The sequence below is a fragment of the Melospiza melodia genome, chromosome Z (assembly GCF_035770615.1).
Source record: "Melospiza melodia melodia isolate bMelMel2 chromosome Z, bMelMel2.pri, whole genome shotgun sequence".
Lineage (NCBI taxonomy): Eukaryota > Metazoa > Chordata > Aves > Passeriformes > Passerellidae > Melospiza > Melospiza melodia.
The window spans coordinates 45,271,256-45,283,797 of record NC_086226.1 but is presented as its reverse complement, the minus strand read 5'-3'; the positions used below and the strand labels follow the sequence as shown (position 1 = coordinate 45,283,797).

Below are 12,542 nucleotides of genomic sequence, written 5' to 3'. Positions count from 1 at the left end.
GTAACAGGTTGTTAGATCCACTGCTAAGGGTAGCAAGTCACTGTGCTATATTGCCCTTACTACCCTTGCATACGACATTCAGTTAAAAAACAACCTGAAGTTACTTGTTTTCCTTTAAGTTTCCTTTAATATTTAACTAATTATTAAGGAGGAGGCAGTATTTGCTTATCCTTTCCTGGAGGATTTGCCAAGTTTAACCAGATGCAGTAGAAATTTGTATTTTTTGTCTCAAATTTGCATGTGGGACAGAACTGCTCCTTGCTCTATAGTCTGTTTGCAAAAGAAGGCTAGAGAACAGAAGTCATATGGAAAGCTACTTTTATGAGTGTATTTGCTATTGCATTGGTACTAACTGAAAATTACTGGAATCTATTTCCCAAATCACATAATACTTAAAGTTGGAAAAAAAATCCTAAATCATTGAGTTCAACCTCTAACCATCACCACCCTGCCAAATAACTCACAGCACTAGGTGCCATGTCCAATCATTTCTCAAAGACTCCCAAGGATGGTGACTCCAACACTTCCATTTTAATGCTTGGCAAACCTTTCAGTGAAGGAAGTCCTCCCGATGTCCAACCTGAACTGCCCTGGGCACAGCTGGAGGCCATTTCCTCTTGTCCTGTTACTTCTTACCTGAGAGAAGAGGGCAAACCCCACCCAGCTATACCCTCCTTTCAGGCAGTTGTAGAGAGTGATAATGTGCCCCTGAGCCTCCTTTTCACCGTCCTGAACAACCCCAACTCAATGAGCTGCTCCTCACAGGACTTGTGCTCCACAGCCACACCAGCTAGCTCCACTGCCCCTCTCCAGACATGCTCCAGCAGCTCCATGTCCTTCCTGGAGTAAAGGGCCCAAAACTGAGCACAAGATTTGAGGTGTGGCCTCACCAGTGCTGAGTACAGGGGGTCAATCCGTGTACAGCTCCTGCTGGCCACACCATTGCTGGCACAGGCCAGGATGCCATTGGCCTTCTTGGCCACCTGGGCTCACATTCAGTGGATGGCACCAGCACCCCCAGGTCCTTTTCCTGTGGGCAGCTTTCCAGCCACTCTGTATCAGCTTGTGGAACTTGTGGGGTTGTTCTGCATGAACTAAAAACAAGGTAGGCTATGACCACTGAACTTTTGAAATCAATATGTCTTCCAAACCTACATAAAATCAGGACAATTCAGTAATGCATGAAGAATATGTATGGGAGGCATAAGCTGTCTTTGCTACTCTTCCAATTAAAGTATACATGACTAACTTGCTGTAATAGCAGCACGTTAGAAAAGCACAGCAGAGTTCTGGAGTGCAAGATTCTGTTGTCTATAAAATGTATTTGGATTTCCAGCTTCTTAAACAAGAAACTTTTAATGCTTTTCCACTTAATGTTTGAGTTGACAATGTCAGAAACCCACTTTGGTGGAATAACATATGAAGTAACTTTCAAACAGTGCATGACACTTCACCCTATGTGACTTGTAACAAAGCTTTTTGTTTAAACTGAGGTCTTCGCCTAACCCTTGTACAAGTTCCCTTCATCAATGACTTCAACCATAACACGACTTGGGTATAAAAAAATAATCTGAAGTTAGCCTGATGAACAAGAAAAGAATCAGACTCCCAGAAATCATACAACTCAGCATTCATTTGTAGACAAGTGATGTTATGTTTTAGGATTAAACCAAGTTATGTTTAATGAAAGTACAATATAACATTTATATCCCCTTAGTAGAGGTAGAAAGCCAGTGTTTTAATCTAATCCATTCAGATCAGAAATACTGATACCAGATACTGATTTATTGCTATTAGTGATAACCAAATTTGAGAGCTTATACTGTCAGCAAGGTAGCATGAATACAGTTGCAATCTCCAATATTCAGAGTAAAACATATCCATATCTGTAGTAAGACAATAGCAGATTCTACCAAGAATCTGCTGCTTCTTGTAAACATTGTATTTGTGCAGATGTTTAATTTCTAAAGTCATGAAAGGCAAGGTTAGTAGCAGAAAACACATCCAGTTTCACATTCGGCAATATAAGAACCCTGCTCTTCAAGGACAACTAAAAACCTAGCAGCACATTTCAAACAATATTACAAGTTTTTTCTTAATTACTCACCCTTCAAAGTCCCTCCCCCAAACCAAATCAAAACAACAAAAATCTGACACCAAAAATAAAGTGCAGTACCCAGAAAAATAAGTGTCAAGAAAATAGCCATGTTTGTTTCTTTGGGGAAAAAAAAAAGGGAAATAAAGGAGTACTTGGCCTCAGTCTTAAAAGTACTATAATGTGTCCATCATTTTGGATTCTTCTTCATCTCTCTGTATCACAGAGTTGAAACTGCAGACATCTGTGTTTATGGAACCTTGTAGATCTCCTGTGTTCTGCAACAGATGAAAAACTGACAGCTTAATGCTTCATAATTACATATATGGAGGGAGAAACAGAGAGAGAGAAACAGAGACTGTTTCCATTGTCCATGTTATGATGAGACAAATTTTCAATAGAAAGGAAGTAAGATCTGAAAACATCCTCCACCAGTATTTTGTCACTGTGTCAAGAATTTTTTTAATTTGCTAGCATAGCTTGTATTTGGTCTTAATACTTCTAGCACCTAACTGCACATTTATATAAAATTCAGCTGTTTGATCTACCTCTGAGAGGTACTTTAATCAAATTATTTCAAACATGTACTTTCAATTGTGACTCCTTTCCTAATACATAATTTTTGACAATCTTTTAAGTTGTTTCTTCATTACAGAACATTGCCCTAACTGCAACTGCAAAAAACACCTAAGTAGACCCTTTTACAGGAAGACTTTCCTTAAACTTGACTTCTCTTGCCCAAAGAAGTTGTGAGGTCCCTGGCAGTGTTGAAGGCCTGGCTGGATGGGGCTGTCTGGCCTATGAAAGGTGTCCCTGCCTTTCAGGGAGTTTGGAACTAGATGATCTTTAGGGTCTGCTCCAACTCAAACCATTCTATGACTCTGTAACTTACTTCACTGATCCCATGATTCTACACGGCTTGTGGTGATGACTGGGAATACAGTTCTAAGATCTGATCAGATTTATCATGCAGTGTTTATTTTAGGAAGGAAAATGTAAAGACAATGAACAAACATATACTTTTGACCTTTTGCTGATGCTGTGAATTCCAGCAAGTAAAAAGAAACGCCATAAATGCCTTGTGTATTAATAACACTGCATTATATATCCTAAGCACTAGCAATTCAAGAAATAATCCTCTTTATATCTCAGAAAGGTACAGCTTCTCTAGGCAGGACCTAATCCTGCCTTACTTCAATTAAATTTTGGAAATAATAAACCTACCTGTAAAAAAGATGTCCATTCTCCCACACAGCCAGGACTGACATTGAGATCATGGAGTAACATGGTCTGAAAGCCATGTGATTGTGACCAGATTCTCACTCTCGCCTTGAATGCCTCAAGTTCACTTTTAAAGGCCTCAAAGTAGCCTTCTCCTGTCTGCAAAGAAAAAAATGAAGTATTCGTTCTTTAGCAATTTGTTCTTTTGAATTGTAAGCTTACACAGTGCTGAAAAAAAATCCAGGCAGTAATGACATGTTATACCTTTTGGGGAATAACAACTGTGAACAACTCAGGGATAAAGTTAGTCAATTTAAAGCTATGTTTCATGTAGATTTCTTTTTAAGACAATCTGTAGCATTTATATGCATAAGTAAAGTAGCTGATTTATCTGAGAACATGTAAAACCAAACCTAATTTTAGCCTGTAATTTATTCTAACTCAGAAGGTATCCTTACAACAGGTGCTTGTTGAAGCCCTTTGATCAAAAGTAAAGCACAAACTAACCCACATTTTAACTATACTAGTTTAGGCAATATTAACATCCATTAGAGTCTTGAACAACTAAACACAGTCTATAACAAATCACAGTTTCAGTTTTCCCACCTTTTTCCTACAAAGCTCTGGATTCTCCTATTTCAGTCATGAGAAAGGGACACTTTATATAGCAGCCTCACAGTAAGGGGGAGACTTTGAAAACGTTTGTAATTAGTTACAATAGTCAGACCAGTTTAAAATCAGTTGGTGTTTGCTGTTGTTACTTAGTTATTACTTGTCTGGACACACCTGCATTTTGCTTTCCACCTACAACAAGCAAAATTCACTAAGCTTTCATTTAAGCAGAACCAGAATTATAACGAAATGTTCTATCTAGAAAATAATTGCTATCAAAACTCTTTCCCATAAGCCTAAATCAGTCAAAAATTATTTAGCCTCACATGGTTGGAAGAAATCCCTTCTAAAACACTTGTACTGTATCAAGAGTTTCTCACATCATTACCCAAGTTGACTTACTTTGGCTTTTTGGAAAAAGAGACGAAAACATCCTCTTGGATCCACATTGCAGCTTCTGGCAATTTCTATAATAAACTGCATTACAACTGCTTGGTGTGCTACTTGCTCCATCAGAGCTCTTTTCTGAAAAAAAAAAGAAAAAAAGTTAAAGTTATGATTTAAAGATATATTTCTAAAATTCAGCAGAATTTCCTTTTATTCCAGTTCCTAAAGCAGATGTGAACGGACGCTTACAGAAACAAGAGGACTCATAGCTAGCTATAACTAGACATAAATGTGACAATGCACTATCAATAAAGTAGAGGGGGCTGGAAGAACAGTTAAACAGCTAATGAAGTTGGTCACATTTCTACTATGCAAATAAGAAAATGTGCGCTTCCAAAGATTTAAACATCTTCATACCTGTTCAGCTTCTAGATGAAAACACCACAACATGAGATACCTAGATGTTTCTTCACATACAAGGTATGGGTGATCAGACAAAAACCTTTGACTATCATCCCATCTGCTCAGCATGCCTAATAAGAGAAACACAGTTAAGATATTCTAACAAGATAAATGATTTAATGCAGCAAGGAAGTTACCTGTATTGATACCAAGGATACATAACAACTTGGCAATTTACTAACCTCAGAATAAAGGCATGCATCTAAATTTGGGGGTTTTATTTATACATCAAACCAATGCTGAAAGAGCACTACTAGAAGGCATAATTAGTCTTTGAAGATACTAAAAGTAGATTATAACAGTCATGCACTTCTAGTAATGCTGATAATTTATTTTTAATCAGTTTTCACAAGCTAACAAAATGGTGCAGATATCTACTAGTTACAACACCAAATAGCTTAAAAAGTTTATGGACAGATATTTACATTAAGTGATTCTAACAAACACAAATCCTCTAAATGTTTGCAAATAAAAGAACAGAACCTGTAACCTGTCAAAAATTAAAGTGCTTCTAAGATACAGTTTGCTAGACTTTTAGAGAATTCAAATTAATTATACAAACAGCTTGATCTCAAAAAACAAACCCCCACCAGTATTGGAAAGTTAATTAGAACTTTGAATGGCAGTATCATGGCACTAGCTTCAAGTAACAAACCAAATGTAAAAATCAGAACTCAATACTCATAGCACTTCTTCAAGTTGTCCTATCTCGGACAGTCATTATTGGCAACAGGTACCAGATGTACAGCTTCACCTGTCCATCAGCACATAATTACAACAGGGCTGAAGAGAATTCAATGGTAATGACCTGAGCTAATCTTAGTTCTAGCAAACAAATGCTGAAAGAGAAAGCAACAGGTTGCATTTCTTTTGACTGTTTTCAAGTTACTCTGTGTAAGTTCTTCATTGCTTTGAAGCCAGAAGAGGATCCAGAAGCAGGACTCATGCAATAACGAAGTCCACACTGCCGCTCGGCAGCAGCTAGCATGCAACAAGTGACTTCAGAAAGCATTAATGTACTGTGGCTTTCTACAATGGACTTGTGTATCACAAATTAAAATAATAACATGGCTTTGAACACAGGAAGTATAAAAAAAAATTACCTTCTGTAATAAGACTGCTTCTTTAACAGTCTAATTTAAATTTAGACAAAGAGTAATTTTGCCCAACTCTCAGCTAGGAAGCCTACAAGATAGCCTCTTCTTTTTTTACCTGCTGAAATGAACAGCAGGAGAGATGTTTTCTAATTCCAATATCATTACACTGAACAGTTAAGGTACTTAAAAGAACCTGTGCCAATTTACTACTATTTGCATACTCTTGACAGTGTTTTGCCTTTACTTGATACTTGAAAGGCTTGCTTTCTTTAAAAGCCCTTTTCTTTTTAAAGCCCTTTCTTTAAAACAGCTTTAAGTCCCCCAGAAGCCAAAAAAAAAGTAAAAACAACTTTGTAAGAACAACTGAATTCTGCCAATACAGTCTTATTCTTGATTTTTCCAGAATTCCAAATATGGCTGTACTATACTATAGCATGAAACCAGTCCGAATGGCAAGCACTTCAGAGAACCACAGACATTTTACATTACATTACAAAATCAGCTTTGTGCTCAGTCGGGTTTAAAAATTACGACAGAGCTAAAGTGACACCTAGCGGATAACTAAGTATAGTTTTGAACACACAATTCTGAGCATACATACTCTCAGTGCAAGTGTTAACAAATATGTCCATTTAATCAGCCATTACCCTTATAAATTAACAAGTAACAGAAAATAATTTAATAAAACATTTAACTTAATCTCCTTTAAAAACGGAGAGAGCCATGGATTACCCATGCACTTTTATATACATGACTTATATGTCTAGGAATGTCCCTGCCTTTTCCCACTGGTGTGGGATATCCCTGGAGTCCTGATAAAATAAAACTGAACAGTCTGTCATTTAGGTCTTTCATTTATTAGCATTCATTCTGTACAAGAAGGAGCAAATCAACAAATTCTGTAGGAGCCACAAGATGTTGGAAAAACACACTCACCGAAGTGTCTAATCTTTTGTTCATGTTTTTGCATAAGTGGTTCAGACACAGCCTCATCTTCAATTTCTTTTCTTTTTTGATTAATAAAACTCTGAGGAAGAGAAATATTGTACTATGACATAAAATCCACACATACTGTTTAGTGACATAAAGGAGTTATTATACTTTAATATGTTACTATTTAAATGTCTATGTTCTAATTTTAGAGTTGTATCATATTTGAGGAAGATTTTTTTCAGAAAGTGTCTTACCTAGTAACAGAATTTCAAAGTTTCCTTATAATCTCTGAAAAACTTCTGTTTTCATATAGGAAACTGATTTGTTAGTAATGAGAATCATGTACATTGCAGTCTGGATCAGGAGAAATTAGGAGATGTGATAGTGTTGAGAAACTCATTTTTGCTTTTTTATATTCTTCATGTCCATTTGTAGCTCTGTAGCCTATTATTGTATAACTATATAGATTCATAGCTAGAATTTTACCTACTCAGTTAGCAAGAAAGACAAAATACATTCCTAAAAGCTCAATCCTCATCTAGTTTCTTCTGAAACCAAGGACAACACTCCACCATAAAGCACTAGACAGGAATGGGGGCTTCAGAAGAGAGTTGAACAAAGAGGGGGAATTATCTCAACATCTGTGTTTCTAATTGGACATTCTTCTCAATTATGCTAATTTGCTACACTCACAAAACTGTAGTTTATATCACATGTGCACCTTCAGCGCATTTTTCAGTGTGTATTTTGGTGTGTAGTGCATGTGAAGGGACCCTTCACAAAACGTTAACTAAATTTATCACCTGACTGTGTCTGGCTTGTGACTTTAGGGCTCAGGAAAAGGCAATGATAGCTGTTGAAATTAAATTGTGAAATCAAAGATAAGATCCTCCTATTTAAAAAAGTTCATGCTAAATAATTTGTATTACAGTAGACAGTATTAGAGGCAAACTAACAGTTTCATACTCTGGGTCAGATGGGACATTTAAAGACCAAAGAGTTTCAACCATCCCTGCCCAGGCAAGAACATTTTCCACTGGATTAGGTTGCTCCAAAACCAGTCCAATCTGTTGCTTCTAGGGATTGGGTATCTACAGCTTCCCTGGGCAACTGGTTCCAGCGTCCTAATATCCTAATAATAAAAAAGAATCTTGCTTACATCCAATCTAAACCTACCATCTTTGAGTTTAAAGCCATTTCCTCTTGTCCTGTCAGCACAGGCTGTGATAAAAAATGTTTTCCTCCCTCTTTCTTATAAGGCCCTTTAAGTACTGAAAGGTCACATGAAGGTAAATTAGGGCTCCCTGGAGCCTTCTTTTCTTCAAGTGAACAACTCCAGCTCTCCAAGCCTTTCCTCATAGCAAATGTGCTCCAGCCCTCTGATTAGCTCTGTAGTGCTTCTCTGCAGCTGCTCCAACAGGAGTCCTTCTTGTATTGGGGACCCCAGAACTGGGTGCATTACTTTGGGGTGGGTTTCAGCAGAGCAGAGCAGAGCAGAGGGGCAGAATCCCCTCCCTGCCCTGCTGCCCACCCTGCTCTGGATGCAGCCCAGGACACGTGTGGCTCTCTGGGCTGGCAGTGCCCGTGGTTGGGGCATGTCCAGCCTCTCAGCCACCAGCACCCCCAATTCCATCTGGGCAGGGCTGCTGGGATCTGTTCATGCCCAGCCTGTGCTGAGACAGGGGGTTGCCCTGACCCAGGTTCAGCACCTTGCACATGGCCTTGTTAAAACACGTGAGATCCCCAAGGACCCACTTCTGCATCTTGTTCAGGTCCTCTGGAAGGTTTCCTTCATGTCTGATAACTGCACCACTCAGTTTGATATCTGCAAACTTCCTGAAAGTGCACCCAATTTGTCGGTTTAATTTTAATGAAGACGTAACACTGGTCCCAGTACAGCCCCCTGACGGACACCATCCTTGTGCCATTGGACTCTGAGCCATTGACCCTTTGCACGCCACCAACCAACCACTTCCTTATCTACCTAACAGTTCACTCATCAAATCTGTCTAACTCCAGTTTAAGAGAAGGATGCTGTATGAGAACACATCCAAGGCTTTGCAGAAGTCCAGATAAATGACATCTGTAACCCTTCACCTATCCACTGATGCCACCACCTCGTCACAGGACACTGATAAGGCCACTGAAGAATTGGTCTGGCAGGACCTGCCCTTGGTGCAGCTGTGCGGAATGTCCCGAACCACCTCCCTGTCCTACAGGTGCCTGAGCACAGCTCCTAGAAAGGTCTATTCCGTGGTATATTCCATGACCCTCCCAGGCACAGAGGCGAGTGACATATTGTGTTTTTGTGCTGTGCATGACACAGAAGACACTCAGAGACAAGTAACAACTGGAATGAACAAAACAGGCTAGTACTTGCTTCCATGCACAATGATGTAGGTCATACCTTATTAAAAACTTCTTTACTAACAGGATCTGTGTTCCATAGATTCTGTCGTTCCCTCTGGTTTAGCGCTTCTTCTTTTCTTCTCCACTCTTCCTCTCTCCATCTCAACTCGGCAGCTTCAGTCCTTGCTTGAGCAGATTCCTGATCACAGGATTCTGAATTATGCAGTGCTAAACTACCAAATTTTTGCTGGGCTTCTGCTAGGTTCCATGTGCATTCTACAGAGTGCTTCACAAATTCTCTTTCTTTTTGGCAGGCTAATTCAATCCCTTGGCTGTATGTCTGTGAGGAAAATCAGACATGCTATTTATGGAGAGAAAAATGTTGATTTACAGTTTCTATAGAAGCAGACTGGCCTAAACCCCAAAGCTAATAAAAATGCACCTGGAAGGCACCTTAGATATGCAGCATTATAACAGCAGAAGTGATGAAGCATGGCAATGTACAGCTATGTCTTCCAGAAAGAGATTTCCAATTTGAGTCACCCTAAGTTTATTTGCAAAATCATGGATCATATGCTGCTATCAGTAATAGTCTCCAGACTGCAAAAATACTTTTGACACAGCTGAAATGCCTCTGGCTGTCTTAGGGCTGGAACATTAGCAGCAGCCAAGTGTGAGAATACTCTGAATATAAACTTCTGATAAGAAAGTATTGGGCTTACAATGTCAGATCACAACAGTAAAGTAACGGCTGCCTGCGTTTCAGTATTAGCACCCAAACAAATGGCCAACATCTTCTCTTGAACTGGCACAAGAAGTGGTATTTAAGTTATAAAGCGGCCAAGGCCCAGCACAAACACGTGCTCCTTCAGGTCAAATCTGTTGAGGATGTCACCACTCATAGCTGGGAGAGAAAAGGGACACCTTAAGCAACCCTATTTATATTATTTCCAGGTGTGTGCTCAGAATTCACACTCACTAATATGCCAAGCCTTTCCCACCAAGAGTGAAGAAAAATGCATCCATATGCATTAGTTCCTCAGCCTTCCACTGCCACGTTATGAAATCTGCAGTGCTGATAGCCTCTGGCAGGGGCACACGAAGGACAATTTGTGAAAGACTATCTGAAGGAAACTTTAACGCAAGTAAATCAAACTTATTGTCCCAACTTTGTTTGAGAATTACAGCATTTTTATTTCTGCAGTAACAAGAAGAAAATTCCACCGTTGGAAGGGTAACGTAATGGCAGCTGCTTGCGAGACCACACAGAATTCCTCACAACGCGTTTACAAATCGCCGCCTCGCCCCGGCCAACAGAGACACACACCGCCTCCCTATCTGCTCCCTGGGCACGGGGACGCCGGGATAACTCCATCCCAGCTCCTTCCGCATCGCCTGCCCGCGGTGGAGCTGTTACCAGGGCGGCCCGCCAGACCCCCCCTTGTCCCCACCGGCCCTCGGAGCCCCGGCGGGCGCTCCGGCACGGCCCCGTCCAGACACGGCGACCCCGCTCCCGCCGCTGCCCCTCCGCGGGCCGCGCCGCCCGGCACCGACCCGCGCCGCGCTCCCGGGCGCCAGACGCGGGGCGGGGGGCCGGGGCTGCGGGGCACGGGCGTACCTGCACCTCCGGCAAGCGCTGGCGGAAGGCGGCAGCCTGTGTCCGCTCCTCGTCCTCCTCCTCCAGGGCGCCGCCGTCCCGGGAGCGCGGCAGCCACAGCGCCATGCCCGGTGCCGTCCCGGCGGCGCGACCCGTTCGCCGGAACTGGGGTAGCGACACTTCCGCCGATGGCAGCGCGGCCGGGAGCGCCCGCCCTCGGCGCGTCGGGAGGAGCGAGTGGCGGGCGCGCCTCAGGGGCGGCACTGGAGGCAGCGCGGCGGGCGGGGCGGGCCCTGCCGCGGGTCCGCCTCGGGCCCGGCTGCGCCCCCGCCCCGGCCCTTGCCTTAGCGGGCGCCCCTGGCCGTGCGTCCGCCTTTGTCCCTGCTTCGTCGCTGTCTGCTGCTGGCCCTGTCCTGTGCCGTCGGCTGTCCCTGTGCCTTTCCCTAATCCTGCCTTTTCCGTGCCGCTGGAAGGCCGCTCACCTCTCTGCAGGCTGCTGCACGGCGCTGGCAAACAACCACGTGTGTGTATGTGTGTACATATATATACGATCCTTCAGTCCTAAGAGCTCCTGGGGTGCTGTCTAGGGTGTTGTAATAGCTTGGCTCTCATCTGGGAATGGAAGTTAGGATATAATGAGGCCATACCTTTGTGATAGCGCCCCTGCAGAGATTAAAATGTGCCCTCGTTGTAGCCCAACTTTTTTACCCATGGATTGGCTGTTTAGCTCTTCTCCCAAACACGAGGTGCTGACTGATTCTTTGGGGGTCGTAGGTGCGAAGTCTGCAAGAAAAATACGCCAGGAAAACTTTACATTAAATGGGAAGGTAGGGGACCTGTTGCTGTGTGTTGTTTATATAACAAAAGGATTACTGCTGTGGCCAAAGGGATAATACTAGTATGTTGCTCACAAAAGTCCTCATCAGATAGAAGAAAAAGAAAATAATGGTTTTCATTCAATCATTTTCTTGTAATCAAATGTTTCTGTGTAATGCTAAGGCCTATGAAATTTAGTCCCTGTTACAGGGGACGATAAAAGCCAAAAATACAAAATGAAAGAACTCCCAATGATAGCATTTTGAGGTTATCAGTAATAACACCAGGGGCCACTGAGTCCATTCTGAGATAGGGTCCTGCAGACCTGGACTGGTGCACATGCCTAAGACTAGACCAAGGAATTTCATGTGAAAGTATTATTTTCTTTCATAAGGTTACATTTTCTGGTGTGTTTCTGGCTGAGAAACCAAGATATTACTCAGTTTGTGCATCTTGGACGAACACAAAAAGAATGAATGCCTTCCCCCATTACTCCTCTCTTGTCTCATAAAGTGTGCTTTGAAAAGGTGTCTTTGGTTTGTTGTATGTTTTGGGATAGAAATTGATGTCTCAAGTCTTGTATGAGATGTAATACAGGTGTAATCTTATTTATCTTTACAAGTGATAAGTTATTCTTCTTTCACATGTATCTCAGCATAATAAGATGCATTATTAGGCCCATTCCTCAAATGGAACTTTACATTTCTTTAAGATTTTATGATCTGGAACGTTGACATAAGCGGTAATGAGAGGTCACCGCCCACATGGACAGTTCTTACCTAATATTAGTAACAGCAATAGTCTATATGAGGATAATTGAAGTTATTTTGATTCAGATATGATTGATCTGGGACAATATGATGCCCTAATAATAATATGGCTATCATCTGTTGAGATTTCTGTCTGTATAGAAGACACATGATGTAAATGAAGATCTAAATTAATGATGGACTAGTGGTTTTAGTGCCCCTTT

General features: G+C 41.5%; 1 protein-coding gene across 1 annotated transcript; it reads right to left on the bottom strand.

Annotated features, from left to right (window-relative positions):
* Positions 1 to 1,302: 1,302 nt before the first annotated feature.
* Positions 1,303 to 10,914, bottom strand: CDC37L1 (cell division cycle 37 like 1, HSP90 cochaperone). Its single transcript, XM_063180876.1, has 7 exons — positions 10,775 to 10,914; positions 9,215 to 9,496; positions 6,811 to 6,901; positions 4,733 to 4,848; positions 4,331 to 4,453; positions 3,320 to 3,475; positions 1,303 to 2,373 (listed from the first exon to the last, which is right to left on the bottom strand). Exons 1-7 carry the CDS (start codon positions 10,877 to 10,879, stop codon positions 2,272 to 2,274), a joined length of 975 nt encoding a protein of 324 aa, XP_063036946.1. The 5' UTR covers positions 10,880 to 10,914; the 3' UTR covers positions 1,303 to 2,271.
* Positions 10,915 to 12,542: the final 1,628 nt, after the last annotated feature.

Bases quoted from the DNA above. Each gene is read 5' to 3' on its own strand.
- CDC37L1 (XM_063180876.1), bottom strand. From the start codon at position 10,879: ATGGCGCTGTGGCTGCCGCGCTCCCGGGACGGCGGCGCCCTGGAGGAG. The intron at 9,497-10,774 runs GTACGCCCGTGC...TTTTCCTCACAG, and splicing joins AGCGCTTGCCGGAGGTGCAG to ACATACAGCCAAGGGATTGA. The intron at 6,902-9,214 runs GTATGACCTACA...TCTCTTCCTCAG, and splicing joins GTAAAGAAGTTTTTAATAAG to AGTTTTATTAATCAAAAAAG.